The 23,686-nt window shown below is 36.2% G+C and overlaps 1 protein-coding gene across 7 annotated transcripts in view; it reads left to right on the top strand.

Annotated features, from left to right (window-relative positions):
- The window catches only part of ST6GALNAC3 (ST6 N-acetylgalactosaminide alpha-2,6-sialyltransferase 3), a 548,516-nt gene that overhangs the window by 490,590 nt on the left and 34,240 nt on the right, over positions 1-23,686 (top strand). For 3 of the 7 annotated variants that reach the window (XM_010989046.3, XM_031465408.2, XM_010989047.3), the window contains one exon: positions 521-5,143. The exons of 1 other annotated variant lie outside the window; for it this stretch is intronic. In XM_010989046.3, coding sequence (XP_010987348.1) covers positions 521-707 — 187 coding nt within the window. In that variant the 3' untranslated portion in view covers positions 708-5,143. Of the gene's footprint in view, positions 1-520; positions 5,144-5,822; positions 6,133-23,686 lie in introns of those variants that run through there. 3 more of the 7 variants (XM_031465409.2, XM_064493440.1, XM_064493441.1) reach the window with 3 other exon arrangements.

Genomic DNA, 23,686 nt, shown 5'->3' with positions numbered 1-23,686 from the left:
AAAACAAACCTTCCATGCTCCATCAAGGTAATGAAATATATTTCCCAACTAACAATTGGCACATTATAATTCAGAGAGTGTTTTCGTCATACGGTCAAAAGGGTAACTAAGCCACAATCTTCATAATCAAATATTTCTACCCTCACTATAAGCATAATGGAACACAGATGAACCAACTCTCTTCCTCTGAAAAATCACAAGGCTGCTTCAAGCTCTGCAAAAGCAACCAGGCTATCCAAAGTTTGCTTCCATTATACACCATTTCCTCCTTCAAAGTGTAGCTGTGTGTTTGCATGTAATTGGTAAGATATATAAATTTTATTTGATTTATTAAAGCCCTAAGGACCTAATACGTCTTCCTAAAAGCTTTTATACATAATAGCTTTTAACTGAGTTCATGGACAAGAATCACGCATGGGTTTGCAAGTAAATGCATTTACTGGCACATAATGGATTCTTGTAGGTCAGTGCTTCATTCTTCATCTCAGTCCTTCTCCACTTTTCCTTTTTTCTTTTCTAGGACAGAAGGGTATAGAAAAGTCCCCTACCATTACTATGAACAAGGAAGAGATGAGTGTGATGAATATTTCCTTCATGAACATGCCCCATATGGTGGGCATAGGTTTATCACTGAAAAGAAAGTGTTTGCTAAATGGGCCAAGAAACACAGGATAATATTCACACACCCAAACTGGACAGTGTCTTGATGTTGGCTTTTCTGATCTTGCCACACCACTTGACATGATCACGATACTGCGACTGTGATGCTAATCATGCTGATGTTGAAGGTGGTGGCGATAAAGGCAGCCGTGAGGACCAAGCTTCTGTACATTCTCAGATATGGACGGTGATTCTGCCAGTAATTTGAACTTGGGATTCCATGGAGGGTGGTTGTGCTCATTATGTTCTTTCTGAAGGTTCAACATTACATACTGCACTTTATAATTTAACTGGAATTGAAACAAAGGCCAGTAACATGACAGCAGTGACCTAAGAAATGGCAAGATTATCATTCAAGGTAGTGACCCAGGATTCCTGAACAGTGAGTAACTTCCAAAAGCTATGGGATCTGGCCTGATGAGACAAGGCTATTGAGTCCATGTTCTCTTGAACCTGAGCAGCTCCACCATCTTGAACAGTGGTTGATTGTCAAACACTGACCCAAGAAATGCTGTCTGGGTACAAGGGTCTTACCACAGTTCTCGTTAGCCTGGGGGGCAGGGAAGAAATCTTCTGACTACCATCTTCCTTCAGTACTTCCTACAGCTAGTGCCTCAGGCCATTTCCTCGTTAACAAGGAAGACATCATGGACATCCCGTGCATCAAGATTACCTGACTATCTCAAACACTTCATTCAAGATGGGCCGCTAGCAAATCTTGATGGATTTCTACTCTCACCACTCCATTCTTACTACCCCAAACAATATAACTCATCATGTTACTAGAATGATCTATAGTAACGTTCAGTTGTTTTTGGTTGAGTCCTAAGTATTTCAGAAAGCTGTTTAACATGTAAGATACCAACACTGTAATAACATATACTGTGAAAACATTCTTACAGCATAACTGAAAGGGTTTACTAACTTTGCTTCAACATCCAACAACACAAAGTTCTATGCTTTTTAAATCATGAGACAGGGAAAGCAAAGCATATTTTTACATCAATTTGTATCCTATCATACTTCATAATATATATTTGTATATTCAAATTTCTATTTTATAGGCCCAAGATGTATCTCTCCGTACATTGCATTATCATTGCCAAGTGCCAACTGTTAGACATGGAGAGGAAATGATCCCTGGTAATCAATCTGACCAGAACTTCTGCCTTTTGGGGCTTGTCTTCCCCAGAGTGTATCAGCTGTTATACAATAATAATGACCTTGATGTCCAAAGTGCTCTGTCCCATAGAGTCCTTTCACATATGCTGTCCCGTGACATGACCACTCCATCGGGCTGTTGCCTCCTTATTCTGCCATATTAGCAGATGATCTGTAATTTGTTAATTGCTCTGATATATTCCCTTTGCTAATATTTGTGTAGAATAGCATTTATTTAGACTAGCAACCAACTGATTTTAGTGCCAAACACAATGCATTATATCAAGATTATGCAAAAAGTATCACAAAGATGGTCTTGGCCATAGACTAGGACCTCTGTGAAAAAAATACTTTCGATTTTTTTTTTTTATGACTCTATTAGGTGGGGAAAAGATGAGGAAGCAGGGACAATAGGAAGGATAAAAGCAGAGAAATAACAGTTTCTTGTCTCCATCTTAAGATCACTTTGTTCTCCGTGTATTCATTGCTCATTAAATATTAGAGGGTTGATTTGCTGATAGTGTAGCTCAGAGACCAAAAGCATTCTTGCAAATGATTCAGAAAGCTGGACTTAATTTACAGAATGTTTTGGAGTCTGGAAGCGATGGTGCATTTCACCTCAGGCGCTCTCTGCAGGTCTTTACCAGCGCTGTCCCGTGATGAGCTGCCATTAGAAGGGCCCACCTTGGACAAAAGCCTCTTTCCTGCTATCTTCTGCCATTTCATTACCCCAATACTCACATCCATGAAAATGACCAAGTGCCACTTCCGTTGGCGGAATTGTTATTGTTGTTATTCTTCTGTTGTTTCCTTATGTGATTTTCAGTTTTATGAATGCTAGGTTTTTTCTGAGCTGTTGATGGATAGAAATGCCCACTCAAAGAAAAATAAAGAGATGCAAAGGGTAAAATTGTAACACAGGCTGTTTTTCCCCCCTGTTGTGATACAGAAGTTCCACTTTTAAATAAAAAGGAACCCTTGATTATCAGCGTGCTTCGGGGAGTGACATAATATAATTTCTTTAGTTTTCCGGTAAATAGAGAGCCATCTGTAATTGTTTTAGCCCTTACTCATAAGAAACTTTTGAAAACATCCTTGCTCTCCTGTCTCACTATAGCTTTCTCTGATGAAGCAGACTTTTGGGGTGCCCTGTATCCCTTAGTCTGTAACGGTAGGTGTATGCAGACTAGGCAGTGTTTCCTTTGGAGGGCAAGGAAGGGTTTCCCTTCCCCTCTTTTCCTTTTTTTTTTTTAACTAAACCCCAACTCTATGCTTTTATTGTCTCTTACCTCTTTTTTCTAAAATTTGGAAATAAAAACCACAGTATTCTCAATATGGAGATCTAGTTGAATAGTTTCCAGTGTCATCAGCATTTTGATAGAATCACATAACTTACATTTCTCAGTAGTCTCATTGTTCTCTGCTTCCATTTCCTGTTTTTCTTTACCCTCAGCTTCCTAATGCTAGTGGAAATACAAAGTCTAATTTCTCCCACGTTGAGAAATTTTCCATCTAAGATCTACTCGCAGAGAAGAGAATGGTAAAGGAGCAATTGAAGGAGAGTCCTTTGTCATGCAAATGTCTGGTCCTTCCCACAGGTTCTAGTCAACTGAAAGAGATTTCATCCAACACTCAAACACTGGAAAATTTAATTGAACTCACTTATCACTGATGTGTATGTATCACAGAAGTTAATTAATACCTGTGAAAAATAAAAATATTCCATTACCTTCCGAGGCTCTGGGCAAATGGACTATAGAAAATGCCCACAATTTGCTGAAATCAACATAAAAAATGCAAGCTAAAAATAATGGAGTAAATATTATTTTTAATTCCACAGAATCCTGGGGAAAAGGCAAGAAAATTTTAAAGGGGTTTTAAAATGAATATTTGAGTCCTTTTTAAGTTAGCCTAGTGATAAATAGTACTGATTTACTCTGCTCTGATGGTAATGTGAGTTAGAAACCTCTCAGAATATATGATTTTATGTTGCCATCAAACCTAGCAAAGAAAAAAACAATTAGGGAAAAATTTGTATATATACACATCGAGTCTGTGTGTGTGTGTGTGTGTGTTTAAAGACACACGTAGTATTTTTCACTGATGTGTATGAATCACAGAACATCTTAAACTTCATCTGAAATTTGTTGGGTTACATTTTGAATCCTGATGAAAAATGAAAATCCAAAATAAATGTACTGACTGCTAAGAGTACATAAAATCATATTCAATGGCTGGCCCAAAGAATAAAGCTAGAGAAGCTACTAAATCTAGAACTGAGAGCACAGTTAGATGCCACAGTTGTCACAAACCAGACCTGGAAGCATAGCAATCTGTATCCTAGGCTCTGCCGATCACAGCTCAGCTCAAAGTCACACTGAAAACCATTACATCAAGCTCCATTCACACTGCCGTGAACGAGCATTGGTCCCCCCCCCCATTCAAATATGCCTGTCTTTACCGTAAGCAAACTCAGAATTGCATGATTTTTATTATATGGCTAAAGAACTGTGACCATTGTGAAAAAAAGAAAATTATATAAGGAGATGGCTTTTTGAAGATTTGGGATGAATCAGCCCATGTGGGAGCAAAAGTCTGAATTGGCGACTTTGCTGACCTTTCCAGAAGCATAAAGCCATCAGGGAAAGAATCACTCCATTACTTTCTTAGAAAAAAGACAGCACCAGGTAATTCACCTGGTGGTGTTAACTGGATGTTAACTATAAGCTCAGTTTAATTTTAATAAGCAAGAAAATACAATCAATCAGTGGCTTACCTTTTTTTTTTTTTAACAACATACCCATCTAGCGTTTAATGTGACATGTCAAATGCAAAGAACAGAATCTTGTCCAGCCAGTTGTTTACATGTCTCAACACAATAAATGATTTATAGTCCCAAGGCCATGAGGGAAAAATGCTTTTCCTGTAACTTCGACCTCATCATTTCAATAGTATACATAGATCCCACGACTAAAGGAGACAGTGCTTGCTTTTGTAATTTGTCTAGACTTACAAAGCTGCAAAGGGCTTTAGGGAACAAACAATCCAACTCCCGCATCTTGGAGTTGAGGAAATTGACCAACAGAGGTGACATGACTTGCCAGTAGCTGTAAAACAGACTAATGGCAGTGCTGAGATTTGAATTTGTCTCCTTCTTTAGTGCTTTTCTCACTATGTTGTTCATTTGTTTGCTTTAGCACAGAAGAGTAGCTGGAAATTGCAAAAGGGACTTACACATCACCTCTTAACAGTGCAGGAGAGAGCCCCACACTGAAGTATAGAAATACTTGCATAACTGAAGGACTACCTCAGGAGTTGTTGATATTCTGTATTACCTATATTTGTCACAATGACTAGGCTGTGTTCTATTATTGTCAGATTCTAGGACTAGTTTAAAGAATCTAAAAGTCAGCTTCTTGCTTCCTTTGTTATGGAGAATGATGAAGCCATTGGTACTCCTAAGAGCAGCTGGGTATGGAGGTTGCCTGGTGTAACTGGTAGGTCCTGTTGTTGAATTATCCCCAGAACCTAACTGTCCTCATCCTGGACCTAATTCAGCTGCTTGGGTTAGTGAAATAACACCTGCACTGGTAGGTGAGATGTGACCCTTCGGTTTCACACTCACCTCCGCCCTGCACATCATCTTTGAGCCCACGTACGCTCTGGAAGGTAAATCAAATGCTTCGTAAGGCTCAATCACCATGCAAGATTGAAAGGGTTTCTTTCTGCATAGCCCATTCGTGTGATACTGTTAAAAGACGAAAATTTTGAAATATAGGCACTAGGGCTCTGAAAATGGTTCCTGTGGCTCAGAGAGAGCATATTGTCTTGTTGCTTGCTTTTGCTAAATCTTAGAGAAACCACTAGAGGAAAATTTCATGTAAATTGCTAAGGCATCAAATCAGAACTGTCCTTGGGCATTGTAACATTGCAGAAAATGTCATTTGGGTTTTTTTTTTTCTTTTTTTGAGTTCTCTACTTTTTTTTTTTTTCCTTTTCAGAATAGGCACAATTTGTTTATGGAGTGAAAAGCTCTTCTTTCTCCACGGATATGTCTCCTTTTGTTCATGCCTTGGAGACTTCAGAAAAATAGAAGCTCACTTTCATAAAAATGAAGAACATCCTGACAAATAAATAACCAACTGCTAAACTCATATATTTGCCTACGTAGTGAGCAGTTTCTTCTAAGAAGCTCCAAGGGGACCAAAACCAGGGCATTTCATGGTTCCTTGTTACCAAACCTACAAAGCACTAATTTCCCTGTGTTTAACTTTGTTGTCGCTGCTACTGAGTAAATACCCATTTCTATTACCTACAGTGTATTTTATGCTTCACTCATTTTTCCGAGTTCACACAATTTTTGCTGTAGTATTTCATTTGCTTTAAAAACCTGTAATCTTCATCTATTTATAGAAGAGACTGTAAATGCACAGTTGTGCGTTTGGTGGGGTTTTTATTTTCCTGGCATCATATTGCTTTATTTATAAGGCATCATGCCTTAGAAAAAGCTTACTTAGTGGCAAAAGGCTACTGGTAGATTTCAATTTGGTTTACTTTTACAACATGACAAATGAGGAGAGGGGAACAAAGCCAGAGGGTATATGTCATTGACGGGGGAAAAAAAAAGTTGGGCAGTGGAGGTGGAGAGAGAGAGAGATTCAATTCATCCAACATCCAAGGCAGAAAGGTGTCTAGGTTACTACTGCGGACAAAGTCAAGAGAAAGTGTTGTCAGTCTCCAGAGTGTGTTTTGTCCACGTTAACTATCTGATGTTGAGGTACGTGTCTTTCCTTGCTGTCAGACCCGTTAGCAAAGGTGGGTTAGTACATAAGCTATTAAAATAGCGAAGCCTTCATTCTTTTGTCCCTTCTTCTTTTATTACTTCCCTCCTCTTTGACATCTTCTCCTCCCTTTCTCCCTTATTTTCTTTCTAGAAAATTCAGCATTCTTATAGTTGAACATCATAGACAGATAGTTTCTCATTTTACAAATTAGCTTACGGTACTCTACTTAACCCTCTAACAGACTCCTATTTATATATGATCTTAAAATAAGGGTCTTCTTTGGAAATAAAGTAATAAGAACCTGTGTCTATATGCCAACTTTACTGAAGGGCTGCAATACTTCATTCAGTCACCTCAAATACTCTATGAGGTATGTGATGTTACTATAACCATTTCACATATAAGGAAACTGAATCAGCGAGGTTAAGTAGCCTGCCCAAGGTTTCACAGCTAGTGACAGAATGAGGTTTTGAACTCAGGCGATTTCACCCAGAATTCACACCTAGTTGGAGCAGCTAGTAGATGTAACCAACCCCACCCACCCCCAAATTTCAGTGGCTTAACAAAATAAAGTTTGTTTCTCTCTGAAACATGAGTCTTCCTTAGATGCTTCTTTCCAATCAGCTTGCCTCCAAGGATGACTCAGAGACACAGGCTCCTTCCATCATGTGGCTTTGCCCTCCCCTGCGTTCTCAGAGTCCTCCCTATTTGACCTGCTGGTGGGGAAAGAGCATGGGGGATCGGTCGTGTTTTATGGGCAAGCCCAGAAGTGGTGTACATCATTCCACCCGCATTCCATTGGCCAGGCTCGGTCCTGTGTCCTGGTAGTGAGACGGGTGGTGTTGTCTAACTGTGTGCCCGAGAGGAAAATGGACAGGGCTTGATGAAGATGTAGCAGTCTCTGCCAGAATATTCTTGGTCATGATGACATACAGCCTGAAAAAACTCACTCGTTTCTGTGCAGCTATATGAATGGCTCATTCAGGTTGATAATCCTTATTAGGAACACTTAAGAAAAAAGCTTTCTTTTTTTAAAAAAAGTATTTTATTTATTTATTATTATATGATTTAATTTCTTTATTTGGGGGGGTAATTAGGTTTATTTATTTTTAGAAGCAGTATGGGGATTGAACCCAGGACCTCATGCTGCTAAGCATGTACTCTATCACTTGAGCTATACCCTCCTCCAGAAAAAAAAGCTTTCTTTACATGAATGTCAGCATCCACATCTCAAACAAAATAAATTCGGGAACAAACCATTGTTTAAGGCCTTATTATGCCAAAAAAAGGGGATAAGATTTCCTTAGCTGGAGGAAGTGAAAAGCAAAAGTGAAAGCAGTAAGTAAGAAACACTTTTAAGTGCATTAACTCTTCCAACAGTAGAAGAAATATAACTTTTAATGTCTTAAAGGTCTCTGGTTAAAATGAGACAGCTCCCCCCTCGCCTCTGATCAATCCATTTTTGGGGTGCCTATTTCCTTGGCAAAGATTAGCCTCCCTTTTCAATTTTCCTTTGGTCTTCAGGTCTATGCCATGCTACAATGATTTTTTAAAAGTAAAAAAATATGAAATTGTTGGTTCTCATAGTTTATACTTACAAATATCTCTTTCACACCCCCCTCCCTTTCTCCATTCACATTGGTGTATGAGCTTGCTCAAGCAAAAAGGTCCGAATATGCCATAGAGGGGTTGTCCGCCAAAAGAGTACACGGTGTATGCCCACGGAGAGAAACCCCACATGCTCTCTCTTCAACCCCATTTCTCTTCCCTTCCCAGTAATTTGATTCTTTGGCATTATTTTTTTTGTAAGAAATCTAGAATTTGTCTTCTCTTAATACTAATAGTATCTCATAACCTAAAGTCTTTTCTCATTTAATAGAAAACGATTCTTGCCAAAAATTTAAAAATTGCTTTTCATGTTAGCATATATTTTTTTTTTAGCTTGTCTATTGAGAGAGATTAGTTGAGACCCTAAAAACAAAATAATTAGAGAAGAGAATCTGCCGACGTTTACCCTCTTCCAGGCCATTGTGAACTTCCTTTCAAGAAAAAGAAACAACAGCACTTGGCTGGTAAATTACATAGGTTTGAATTTCTTTCTAACACTTGGGACTGGTGATAAGAATATCTTAAGGTGCTTTACAAGGATAAAATGAGGTTCTCACTACCCCTAATCCCATGGTTAAAATTCTTAGATAATACAAGTATACAGCGTACACCAGAGGCATTTTACACCACCCGTTGTTAAGAGTTCTTGTATCTTAATATTGGTAAAACCTTTCTAAGACACTGTTTTCTATGCTTATGAAATCACTTAAAAATCTCTATAATCCTCCAAATGCCTGAATTTCCTTAGAGATGTAATACCTACAATGAGATTTACTTAGAATGGTCTTCCATGGTCAGTGGTAGTTTTACTTCAACTTAAAATGGCTTGTCCAACACATCTTTTGGTGATGCTGATTATAATGGGTTTCATCTCTAGTAAGAAAGGGCATATTCCAAAGTATTTGATGGATAAAAGGACATTAATGTTGGATGAGGACATTATTACCGTGCAAATGCTTCTGTTGATCATGCAGAGCTGTAGGGGGCTGTTCATTATGGAATAGAAAAAGAAAAAGAAAAAAAAAAAGCAAAAGCATTCAAAGCCCAACATATAGGTTCAATGAAACCAAACGAAATTTGACAGGAACAAATGTAAAGCCAGACACTTAGGTTCAAAAAAGACAGAAGCATGACTTAACAGCAGTGCTCATGAAAAACATATGGAGGTTTTAGAACAATCTAATGAGATGTGCAACGTAAAAAGTCACTATGACCTAAGATGCTAAGAAAGTAAGAACAAGTAGCAAGGTTCGGGGTTAATCAGATAATTTCTGCAAGTATTTTTAAAACTTGTTTTACTTGATTTCTGATTGGACAAGTAGTATATTTCCACTGTCAGGAATGCTGAAAAGACAGAAAGGTCTGACACGCATTATCACGCAGCTCTGTATTCATCTGGTACTCTTCTATAGATATTAATTAAATTACATAAATGTAAAATATGCTATGTTATAGCCTGCTTTTCTCCTTAATAAGAAATCATAAGCATTGTCCCAATGTCACCAAATTATCTTAAAACATTTTCAGTAGCTACATTATGCCATAATCTATTTAACCATTTCTCCATTGTCCTTTTTTCTATATGATAAACAAGTTTGTTCATGGACTTTGAACACTTCTCTGATCTTTTTCTTTCATTGTTTCAACATACAATGGTGTCTGCTTTCCTGCATCTTTGCCCAATTGGTATTTTTGATCTTTGCCAATTTTTCATATGCAAGAGAGGCTATCTTGCTTTACTTAGCATTTAATGGATTACCACGGAAGTTAAACATTTTTGCATATTTATTGACAACTCATGTATTTTTCTTTCCTGAATTAGCTCTTCCAATATTTTGTCCATTTATCTACTGCAGTGGGAGTCACAACACTTTAAAGATACAGACAAATAAGAATCTATTCAAAAGAGAGGAAACCAGGATCACTTGGAAACTAGAAGTCATGTCATGCCAGGGATTGGAAACATTTATCTAGCATGATAGAATATTTAATGGAGAACTAAATTCAAACATTTAAAAATCATTAATGGAGGTGTGAAATTAGTTTTAAACTCTGTGGACAGAACTAGAGCCAATGAATGAAATTTCAAATTATATCTCAGGAAGACATTCAGAAGAGTCCACAAGTAGAGTATGAATTTTTGATGAGGGAATTTGTGTGACATATTCACAGATAATCAGACCACCTCCTTGTTCAGTGTTTCCATGCAATCAGATAGAAAGTTGGACTTAACCGCCCCCCCACACACCCCAGGTTGTCTTCAAAGCACACATTCTGTGAAATAAGATGCAACTTCATGTGGGAAAATTTCATACTGAAGCTCTGAAAAACATAAGCCTAAGATGATTGGGCTTTGGGAGCCCCTTGCCTTACCAGTAGTGTGTTCAGAAGCCATCTTTTAAAACAAGTTATTTCTGATGATGGAAAATTTCATCAAATTCATGTTCAGAGTTGGTTCCTGAATTCTGGGGATACTTTCAGTTGCTGGTGGGTACACACACACACACACACACACAACCCCCACACCACCAACACCCCCAGTTTTACAACTGCTTACCACTGAAGTCATTCTTGCACCGCTCCACAAGGAGTTGTAATTTCCTTTGCTTCCCATTGGGGGAAATTTGTTCACATTTCATATATCCATATTTTTATACACTTGCTATTGTGCTATATCTTTGAAATGTAATGACTCAAGAAAATTACGTTTAGTATCATAGAATTCCTCATGTTGGTAATTTATGATAATGGATGTCACTGTAGATTTAGGAGTCATTTATATTGTCCACCTTTCCTATTACTGCTAGATTAAATAAACTCCTCATATCGAGTTTAGCTACATTTTTCAGTTTTCTAGTCTGTACCACTCACTTTCAGTATATTTATAATCCTTTTATCTGGTCTTTGTAGTTTCAAAATGATGCCTTGGATATTTTAAGTTTTGAGCAATCAATGCCCTTTTCAAATTGCCCTCTTAAGATTTTTGTAAAATAATATTCTCCATAATACAACTTTAAATTACCTGCCTTTCCCTTACTAGACTTAATCCAAGAAGGCTAATTGAACATTAAGCATTTTAATCATCCCATGCTGTCAAACCTGTCTGCTCATTACTGAGAATTGGATAGGCCATAAGCTTAATTGTGTTCCTGGCAATATAACTAGAGTCAAAGCTTGATAATATAATTAGTACATAACTATGGAATTTGTCCTGATCTTTACTAACATCTATGCAAAAATATTATTTCAACAAATATACATTGAATATAACCAAATTCATGGTACTTCATTAGGGCTTTGGAGGATGCAGAGATGGGCGGGCTACAGTATTTATCTCCAGAGTTCGAAAGAGAATTCAAAATTTCTAATAACTACAAGATGTCCCAGAATAAGATAATAAACACAAGAACGATGCAAACAAAAATGTTATATGCTATACAGACATATAAGAAGTATAAGGAAATGACGATTCAGATATAAAAATTGTCATTACAGTCCATGTGCAAGCAATGCTCGGATGTGCCTGTAGGGCAATTCAAACTTTCCAGATGACATAGCGCATGTTAGATCTCAGGAAGTGCATCTGGAGCTTTCAATTAGCAATGCCTTATAGAAACGGTTAGCACAGGAGACAGCTACCAACACAGAAGGATATTCTCATCTAAAACAAGATGAGGCTTCCTGGCAGCAGTATATTGTAGAAGAGCAGTGTTTATTTGGAAATGTAGAGGTTATTTTTTGAAAAATGTCCATAATATAGTAAAATGTGGACAACTTTTTTCCTTCCTTCTCTAGAATCTGCTACGGGACCCCTAGTCAAGGCGCTGGTACTATTTTTAAATGTATTCATTGAGCAAACAACACCTTTAAAAGACATTTCAAAGTGAGCTGCAAATTCAAACAGCACAGGATGTGGAACCAATGTAGGTGTAAATGTGAATCCATTTTATCCCTTTTATCCACGTAGATCAATTAGTCTTGCGTTATTATTCTCTGTGTGAATGCAGTCTCAGCGTTAGGAGTTACTATGAATGTGAATTACCCTGATTATGCTTTTTCTTATGATGGTTTTATCTATACTTATCTACTGAGCTTGAATGAAAATTTTCTAATGCAATGATAGCTATATGCATCTAATTGAAGACTTACACAGAGCTAAGAAAGAGACTGGGAAAGCAAAAATCATAATATGCACCTGCTCCAATTTTAACCTGTTGTATACAACTTCCAAAGAAAATCTAATAAAAAAAAATCACACTTTTCCATGTGATTGAACAGATTTCATGACCTAAATACCCTACTTAAGTCTCCCTGGAAGTGACCTATTCCAGGAAAAATTACTGTCATGTATGGTAGATGAGTTACCTTGAGTGGGGATTAAGGGCAAAGGGAGAGGAGATAGGTAGTTGCAAGATCATAAATTAATAACCTTCTATGTTTTCTCTCAGTCTCTGTGGAAATCTCATATTCTTTCCTAATGGTTCTTCTTCTTCAGTATATATTCAGCTAGAAGGGCTACTCAACTCCCATGAGCTGTGGTCATGGAATCCACACACACCAAAAGATCCACATATATGTGGTCAATTGATTTTCATAGAGATGCCAAAGTAATTTAATGGAAAAAGAATAGTCTTTTCAACATACAGAGTTGAAACAACTGGATGTCTACATGGCAAAAATGAATCTCAATTCTTACCTCACAGAAAAACTAACCTGAAAAAGATGATTGATCCATGCACAGAAGATAAAACAAAACAAAATTCTAAAAGGAAACAAAGTATAAAATCTTTATGACTTTGGGTTAGACAAAGATTTCCTGGGATACAAAAATCAAAATCCATAAAAGAAAAATATTAGTAAATGAGATTTAATCAAATGTCAAACTTCCTTATTTGAAAGACACTATTAAGAAAATAAAAATAAAAGCCAGAGAGAGGAGAAAAGTTATTTGCAATACATATGCAGTACACTGACAAAGGACTCATATTCTGAATATATAAAGAATTCTTACACCAAATAGTAAGAAGACAAACACTTGAATTAAGAATGGGCAAACAATTTGAATATATGCCTCACAAGGGAAGATATACAAATGGCGAATAAACACATGAAAAGGTGCTCAACATTACAGTGAACAGGAAATACCAATTAAAACTGAACACTCTATTAGGCATGAGGGACTCATTGGTGAAAAAATTCAACATAGTTCTTGCCTTTATGGCTTTTACAGTGTAATGATAGATACAAACAAGCTAATAGGCTTTTACAAACAATTAGATAAGTGCTGGGATAGGAAAAATACAGGTGCTTTGGGGGTGATGAGAGAGGAGATCCTAACAAAGACAAGAGGTTGTACAAGAGGATTATCAAGGCAGGCTTTCTGGTAAAAGTGAATTTAAGTTGAGATCAATAAGATAAATGGAGACAACTTGAGCAAAAGCGGTATGAAGATGATAAGCATGGACAAGGAACAGCACAATGCGGAAAGTCGTGATGAAGAGAGAAAGCATGACAAGTTCAAGAATCTGAAAGAAAGTTACTATGGCTGGTTGGAGAAAAACCACAGGGGTGAGAGATGGAAGGTGGTGGTAAGAGATAAAGGAGCAATTAAATCAAAGGTCAGAACACATAAGTCTTTATTGGCTGTCATAAGAAACGTTAACTTTATTGTAAGAACAACACATGGAAAGCATAGAAAGATGTTAAACACAGGAGTATATCTGACTTGCTGTTTAAAAGGATCATAGAGAGGGGAGAGAAATCATGGCTAATTCACAAGTTTTTGTCTTGAACAATTGGGCAGATGCTGGTATACTATGTATGATAGAAAATATAGTAGAAGAAGCAATTAGAGATGAATTAAGTTTTGTAGACGTGGTTGGTTTGACATGTGAATAGGATATTGAAATGAAGTTTTACATATGAAGCTCAGGAGCTAGATCTAGCCTAAAGATATAAATTTGGGAGTCATTTGTAGAATAAAGAATATGATGTGAAAAGTGCTATGATAGCAATATGTACAGAATATCATAAAAGCCCAATGATCATCTCTACTGGTTATCTTTTGCTGTGTGGCAAACTACCACAAACTTAGTTGCTTAAAAAAACACACATTTATTATACCACAATTTCTGTGAGTCAGGAATATACACATGGCTTATTTGGGTCCTTTTCTTTAGACCCTGTAACAAAGCTACAATCAAGATGTCAACCAGGGCTGATATCTCATCCGAAAGTGCAGCTGGGGGATCCACTTCCAAGCTCATGTAATTGTTGGCTAGATTTAGTTCCTTGACGGTTGTCAGCTGGAACCTTCTTAGTTTCTTGCCATGTGAGCCTCCCCACAGGGCAGCACACAACACGGCAGCTTGCTTCATTAAAGTTACCAAAGGAAAGAATCTGCTAACAAGGTAATAGTTATAATCTCTTGTAATCTAAGCATGGATATTATATCCATTCAATGTTGAAGTATTCCATTGGTTAGAAGCAAGTTTCTCAATGAAAGGGGATTACAAAAAGCCATAAATCAATATAGGCAGAATTATTTGGGGCTACCTATAAGCTACCTACCTCTCCATCTCTACCTAGAAGAGTCTAAAAAAAAAAAGCTAACAAAAGGTAAAAAAGTGACACATGAATTTGAGAGAAGATATGTGAATTCTAAATAGTCAAAAAAAGGGGGGGGGGCAGACTAGTGATGCCTCAGTTTTCCATCTTAATATTGATTAGCAAAACTTCCATACTTTCCTATGTCAAGATTGGACCAAATTGAACAAAAATTTTAAAAGTTATAATAAATCTAGTATATAGCATGACAAAATGAATCCAGCTAGGAATAATCCAATGGAGTTGCTTTTTCAAGGAAAACCAACATGAAAGGTGTTAAAAAAAATAAAACTGTAAGAAGTTATCCTGTTTAAACTCTCAACACAGTGGGTATAAAGGGAACATACTTCAACATAATAAAATCCATACATGACAAACGTACATTCAACATTATACTCAACAATGAAAAGCTGAAAGCATTTCCTCTAAGATTAGGAACAAGACAAGGATCCCTATTCTTACTTTTATTTAATATAGTATTGGAATTCCTGTACTTCCAATTAGACAAGAAAAAATAAAATAAAAGGAATCCAAATTGGAAAGAAAAAGAAGTAAAACTGTCACTGTTTGCAAATGACTTAATAATATATATAGAAAATTCTAAAGATGCCACCAGAAAAATATTAGAACTAATAAATGAATTCAGTAAAGTTGCAGGATACAAAATTAATATACAGAAATGTGTTATATTTCTATAACTAACCAAACTATCAGAAAGAGAAATTAAGAAATCAATCCCACTTACAATTGCATCAAAAAGAATAAAATACATATGAATAAATCTAACTAAGGAGGTAAAAGACCTGTACTTGGAAAACTAGAAGACATTGATGAAAGAACTTGAAGATGACACAAACAGATGGAAAAATATACCATGCTCATGAATCAGAAGAGTTAATACTATTAAAATGACCATACTACCTAAGACAATATACAGACTCCATGCAAGTCCTATCAAAATACCAATGGTATTTTTCACAGAACTAGAATAAATAATTCTAATGTTTGTATGAAAACAGAAAAAACATTGAATAGCAAGAACAACCTTAAGAAAGAAGAACAAAGGTGGCAGTATCATGCTCCCTTATTTCAAACTATACTGCAAAGCTATAGTAATCAAAACAGTATGGTACTGGCACAAAAACAGACACATAGATCAATGGAATTGGATAGAGAGCCCAGAAATGAACCTATATTTAAATTTCACTTAATCCATGACAAAGGAGGCAAGACTATACAATGGGGAAAAGGCAGCCTCTTCAGTAAATGGTGTTGGGAAAACTGGACAGCTGTATGCAAAGAATCAGATAGGACTACTTTCTCACACCATGTACAAAAATGAACTCAAAATGGTGCGGGGAGGGTAAAGCTCAGTAATAGCATTCATGCATAGCGTGCACAAGGTCCTGGGTTCAATCCCCAGTACCTCCGTTAAAGATAAATATATAAAAAACCTAATTACCACCCCTACCAAAAAAAAAAACAGAACTCAAAATGGATTAAAGACTTAAATGTAAGTCCTTGAAGAAGCCTTCTAGGAAGATCTTCTTCCTAGAAGAAAACACAGATAATACTCTCTTTGACATCAGTCTTAGCAATATTTTTTGAATGTGTTTCCTCAGGCAACAGAAACAAAAGCAAAAATAAACAAATGGGGCTACATCAAACTAAAAAGCTTTTGCACAGAAAAGAAAAGTATTTGCAAAATGAAAAAGCCACCTACTGAATAGGTGAAGATATTTGCAAATGATATATCTGATAGGAGGTTAATATTCAAATTATACAAAGAGCCCATACAACTTAGTATCAAAAAACCAACAACCCAATTAAAAAATGGACAAAGGACCTGAATAGACATTTTTCCAAAGAAGACATAGAGATGACCAACAGACACGTGAAAAGACATTCAACATCGTTAATTATCAGGGAAATGCAAATCAAAGCCTCAGTGAGATATTACCTCATACCTGACAAAATGACTATTATCAGAAAGGGAACAAATAACAAGCACTGGAGAGGGTGTGGAGAAAAGGGAACCCTGGTGCACTGCTGGTGGGAATGTAAACTGGTGCAGCCACTACGGAAAATGTTATGGCAGTTCCTTAAAAAGTTGAAAATAGAACTACTGCACAATCTAGCAATTCCACTGCTGAGTATTTTTCCAAAGAAAACAAAAATATTAATTTGAAAAGATACATGAACTCCTATGTTCACTGCAGCATTATTTACAATAGCCAAGACATGGAAGCAACTAAGTGCCCATCAATAGATGTGTAGATAAAGAAGATGTGATACGTACATAAAATGGAATATTACTCAGTCATAAAAATAATGAAATCTTGCCATTTGCAACAACATGGATGGACCTGGAGGGTATCATGCTAAATGATGCCAGACAGAGAAAGTTAAAAATCGTATGACTTCACCTTTGTGTAGAATCTAATAAAGAAAACAAATTAAAAAATAACAAAAGAGAAACAGAGTCATAGATACAGAGAACAAATAGGTTGCCAGAGGAGAGATGGGTGGGGGATGGAGAGAAATAGGTGAGGGAGATTAAGAGGTGCAAACTTTCAGGTACAAAATAAATGAGTCATGAGTATGAAATGTACAATGTGGGGAATATAGTCAATAATTACAAAATATTTTTGTGTGGTGACAGATGGTAAATAGACTTAATTGTGATCATTTCAAAATGTACAGAAATATCAGATGTACCCAGGAACTAATACAGTATTGTATGTCAATTATACTCCAAATAAACAAACAAAATCATAGAAAAAGAGATCAGATTTGTGGTTTTCAGAGGTGGGGTTGGGGAGGGGTAATTGGTTAAAGTTGATTAAAGGTACAAACTTCCAGCTATAAAATACATAAACCGTAGGGATGTAAAGTACAACATGATTAATATAATTAACACTGCTGCACATTACAGATGAAAGTTGTTGAGAGAGTAAATCCTAAGAGCTCTCATCACAAGGAAAAATTATTGTTTTCCTTTTTCTCTTATTTTGTGTCTAATTGAGATGATGGATGTTCACTAAACATATTGTAATCATTTCATGATTTATGTAAGTCAAATCATGATGCTGTAAACCTTAAAATTATACAGTGCCGTATGCCAATTATACCTCAAAACTGGAAGAAAAAAAAGTTATCCTATTTGCAAATGTACACATGACTAGGGAAAAGAATATTACGTATTTAGAGTAGAAGTCATGGTGGTAAAAAGAAACACGGCAGAATGAGTAAGTATGACTGAGAGAGGATTAATTTAGGCATTACCAAGAGTTAAGGGAACAAAATCTGTTTCTAAGCTTGCATTGTTTGTGGTTTGGCTTCCTAAACAGGAATAGACACATTGGGGGTTGAGAATCCCAAACATCTGGGCACTGGATAGGTTCTGAGGTGACAGGAAAAGGACAAAACAGTAAGAAATGCCTTCAAGTTTTAAAAATTGAAGTAATGCCAGGAATACTCCTTTCCAGAAATCCTGAAATCACATTTTGATGTTAGGGGGAAACACGCATCATAGACAATAAGTGTATAGAGGGGAAAGTGTAAGATCTTTAAAAAAAGACAAAAAATATCTTTGGTATTTGATACCCTGAATAAACAATTTTTAACAGATTATTCATTCACAATGCATTTATCTAACAAATATTTACTAAGTGACAGTTGAAAGTTTAAATGAAAATAGTTTGGGACGTTTTTTAAAGTAAGAAACTATAATGATTCAAATTAATACTCAAGCCTGGTGGTAGGTTATCTATATCACAGCTGGAACATGGCAGAGGGATAGAGAAAAAATAAAATAAAGAGCTCTCAGATCTATGCCACCTATGGCTAAAATAAAGTTGAGATTTCTTTTCTGGCTCTAATGATAGAAAATATTCCTGACTTGGGGACACAAAGTGACAATTCAGAAACCCTGACAGAAAGAAGGAAGTTAAGTTCAGAACATACTACTGTAAGTAATAATTTCAAGAGCTTCTCTGATTGTTGTCCTTCTCAAAGGAAAAACCTGACAGGTGCTATAGGTATGGAATAGAAGAAAAAATAAGGTACCCAACCGAAAGAAAAGATAAAGAAACTACGTCAAGTGTAACATTTGGTTCTCTTACTGCACTCCATAGTAAAGTCAGATAGCTACCATTTTGCTTTTCCAGAGACACATTCTTTCCTTTTCCTGTCTCTTCATCCAGCAACAAACCGTGATCACACAGGTGGGCCTGTGATCCAGGATGGGCCAGACTTTGTATCATCTCAACCATGGTGATTGATTTGGAATGGGTATCCATCCCAAAGAGGGACCACCAGATCTCTCTCCTGTGATTGATGTACAGATTCTGAGAGACAGGAACTAACTCTTCCCAGTGATGTTGCTACAAAGATGTGCTAACAGCCTGATGGCCAATAGCTATCTTCCCTTCAATGGGAAAAAATGCCCATGTTGCCTAGAAATGAAGAGATAAAATGCTAGCTGGTTGGTGATACTTTTGAACTCTCAAAAAATCATGAAGGATGCCTATTCCAGTGCGTTTAAGAACAGAAATCTAAAAAGAGAATTGGATTTTTGCTATTTTGTTATTTACTGTCAAAAGAATCTAGACTAATAAACTCTACCGACAACATGAATACTCCATGTTTTGAAAGATATTGTCTACTATATTGTACTTGTTAATTAGAAAGTAATTTGTTTTACATTTTTAATAACTGAGAAATGTTTATATCTATTCTAAACTTCTAATCAGGATAAGAAAATTAGAATCACTAACTGAGTTGACAGAATTCCGACCACAGGAAAGAAGTATAATGCTTCACTAGCCTTTGGAAACTAATTAGGTACACTTACAACTTCTGTGAAGTTTTTCAAAATATTACAAAGGTTTGGGGACCTCCACGACTACCCTCAGAGCGCTCTAGATTCCAGAGACTCATTATGCTCACAAAAATAAGTCTCTTCTAGCAATTATAATACAAGAATGTAGCACGCTACTGCCATGCTTATGTCTCCTATCAGACCTTCAGATTTTTGGAGATAAGGAGAGTGGTGCAAAAATTGCTAGCTTTTCCCTAATACCTATTTTCTCATTCTCCCACGATGACAGAGCCTCTATTTTTGGTCTTGGTACATGGTCATGTACTTTTGCAGATGGGTATTGTCGTATGAAGTTCTGGACAATGACATGTAAGTGTGGATGTTGTGTAAGCTTGAGGCCAAAACTTCCTTAAGAAATAGCTGACAGTTTTTCTGATTCCATTTAAGGAGTGAGCACAGGTGGTACCCATCCTCTGTCTCTCTACTTTGTCCAGGGAACATGAATGCCAGTTTGGACCATGACAACAAAGATGGCAGGAAATCCCCTGGAAATAGGCGACATACCCTGTACTGCCTATTATCTGGGGGTTTCCTGTTAGTAGCAGTCAAACTATTCTAAATAATATAGTAGGTATCTTTCATTTATGATCCCCCCCAAACCTAATAATGTGTATGTACTCAATAAGTAACTGCTGGACAAAGAAAGATTAACTTAATGAAATATCATCAATTAATTATCAAAATATTATATTCCCCAGTTAGGACAGCTATGAAATATTGTTAAAATCATTTCACCAATGAGTTAAAAGAGAAGTATTTACCATCATCATTCTTTCCTGGTAAAATGAAGGATTTGGCTGAGCCTATCCTGGATAAGTCAGGCATTGTACTGATGGAACCACCATACCAAATAATCCATTCAATTGGTTTAAAACTGTTTAGTCTAAATAAAGCCATCAGATTCTCTCCTGGCTCGGGTTTCCCAGACTCTGACTAGAGAGTTACCCCTGCCCGTACTTTCCTGGACTTCCTGACTTAGATTAAAACTCTTACTTGGGGGACTATGAGTTCCCAAACATTTCTATCTGTTAGAATCTTAGAATCTCTTTTTACATTAATAAAAATCATCAATAATTCTGGTTATTTTGAAATAAACTTTGCCAAATTCTGTAAACCTAATTTACTGTCTTCCTGTGACCTAAGTAACAAGCACCTCAGACCTAAAAATGTTATGGAGCAATCAGAACCTATGCTTCAGCAATTTTCTTGAAATCCATTTGTTCATTCAATAAATGTGTATTTTCCTCAGTAAGTTTTCAATCTGGAATTTGGAAGATGGTTCTGGTTTCATCCTCTCAGCTGTCTACCTTCTGCATCATATATATGATCACACACACACACACACACACACACACACATCTGTCTCCACTATTTTGGAAACAAGTGTTCTTTTTCATACTTTTCACATTCCTGTCTGCATCCACCCAGCCTTAATCCTTGCATGGTGTTTAGACCATGGTAAAAGCACTGAAAATATTTCTTAAATAAATAACAATAACAAAAACCATAGTTCAAAAGCCTAGAAAAGGAGAAATAAATATTGTTATAGCAAGTAAGCGAAGAAAGAAAGAAGGAAGTAGACACTTTCAGCAACACATTTACCCATTGTTTGCCCTTCACTGGACCTTTGGTTTATGCATTTATGGTTCCTCTGGTGCTGTAGCTGCTGCTGGACTCTAGAGATCAGACCTCTTTTCTGCAATGGATCAAAACCTGATTATGGTTTTGGATCAAAATCAGAGAAGCACTTTGAGGTCTTCAGGCTTCTGAACTCTGACAACACAACGATGTTGGATCAAAGTGTCAGTGGCAGAGCACCTATTTCGTGTAGAATGTGTAAATCCTGGGGAGTTAAAGGTTTTCAGAATTTCTGTGTCTGACTTTTCTGACATTATTTTAAAACTTTGATATAGTTTAGCTGGCTCACTTTTCTGAGTCTACATTCATGTATCGCAGTAACTCTTCAATAGTATCTTTATGGGAAAATTTAACTTTTGAAAAAAAATGAGTTTAATATTATTTTTTAATTGGGAGACACCCAATAAAAATTCATTAATTCACTCAGTCAGTAATGTACATACTATCCATAGGGCGAGGTGTTACAAGTAAAAAATAAACCTGTCTTCTAGGACTTTACCACCTAGTATTAAAGATGAAATATGTACATCAAAAATAACAACTTGAAAAACACAATGAGAGGTTCTGATTCCAGTGACAGCGTACTAACTTGTACAGGACTAACTCCTAATGCCAAGAACAACCTCGAAGGCTGGATAAAACACGAACGAAAAAAATCTCTTGGAAAACATTGGGGAGCCATCAAGGAAGCAAGGATATGAGGAATCAAAGTCCTTAGAGAAGGAAAGTACAAAGAGACAAGCCTGGCACTTAGCTCTGCTTTTCCCTTCAAAGCATCTGCTGATTTGTAGGCAGTCGCTGAGAGGCCGAGAAGCTAAGCAAAATTTTAGACTAATGGGGCTTGGGAGTAAAAAATTGAAGTTCCAGTCCCCCAGAGAGAAGAGACCATGGTAAATATCTAAGGTTTTCAGTTGAGACCCTGGAAAGGACTACTCACTAGAAAAAAGGTTAACAAGAAAGAGACCAGCCCACAGGGTATCAAATTCTAATCATCTCAATCTCAAATTGAATTATAGTAATTTGCTCCCAGGCTAACTGCCTTCCAGGAAAAAAATAAACCCTCTGTGAAGGAAGATACTATGACCCAGAATCAAATTATTTCTATATTTTTTATATACAAAATCCAAAACCAAATTTTTTAATAAAAATCTATTAGGTAAACCAATAGAAGAGACCAAGGAGGGAAAAAGTAAATAATGGGAAAGAACCTGTGGGAAACACAAATACTGAAGTTATGTATAAACTAGAAATAACTGTGTCTAATGTATTCAAGAAAAATATGGGAAGATAACTCAGCCGGTAACTGAAAAGTCACATAGAAGTTCTACAATCAGAAAACTTCAAAACTGAAAGTGAAACTCCAAAGACAGGTTCAATAGCAGACTAGATGCAGCTGAAGAGAGGACTGGTGAACTGAATGATAGGTCAGCAGTAAGGATCCAGGCTTAACCACAGGAAAGGTTTAACATATGTGTAACTGACGTCCTAGACAGAGAAAAGAGTGAGAACATTTGAAGATATGCAGCCAAAATTTTTCTCAAACAAGAAAGACATTAAGCCATGGATTTAAGAAATACTTTAAACTCGAAGAAGGGTAAGTACAAAGAAAACAACACTTACACATCTCAAAATACAACTGGAAAAAAAACTAAGAGAAAATCTCAAAAGCGGTCAAATGGAAAAAAAAGACACCTTAATTTCAAAGGAGCAACAATAATACTGACTGATGGCTTCTCAGTAGAAATAATGAAACCAGAAGCTGTTGTTAATGCCATCTTCAAAACTGCCAACCTTGACTTTTAGCACCAGTGATAATGTCTTATAACTATGAAGTCAAAACAAAAGACATTTTCACAGAAATGAATTTGTCACCAGTAAACTTGGCCTGAAATAAATATAAAAGGATTTCTTAAGACAGAAGATAGAAATTTATCCTAAATGGAAATACATAAAGAAGTAGATTTTATGTATTTAGAAATAGAAAGATTGATATGTAAGTAAATACATATTGATAGCATATGATAAATTTATGGAATTTAAAATATGTTAAATAGAAATATTTGACACAATAACTAAAAGGTATAAGAAAGAAAAATAAAGATTTCTAAATTTCTTCTATCATCCAGGAAATGGTAAAAGTGCAAATTTACATTAGACTTTAATAAGTCAAGGATGAACTGTGATCTCGAGGTAACCACTAAAAATAAATAAAAATGAAAAATGATACAATTAGCAAGCTAATAGGAATATAAAATATAATAAGAATACTTAATCCAAAAGCAGGCAATAAAGTATAGATGACGGAGTATAAAACAAATGGTACAAAAAGAATCCAAATCGTAAGATA

This window comes from Camelus dromedarius, chromosome 14 (genome assembly GCF_036321535.1).
Source record: "Camelus dromedarius isolate mCamDro1 chromosome 14, mCamDro1.pat, whole genome shotgun sequence".
NCBI lineage: Eukaryota > Metazoa > Chordata > Mammalia > Artiodactyla > Camelidae > Camelus > Camelus dromedarius.
Note: the sequence above shows the minus strand (reverse complement) of the source record. Positions and strands in the feature narration are given on the sequence as shown.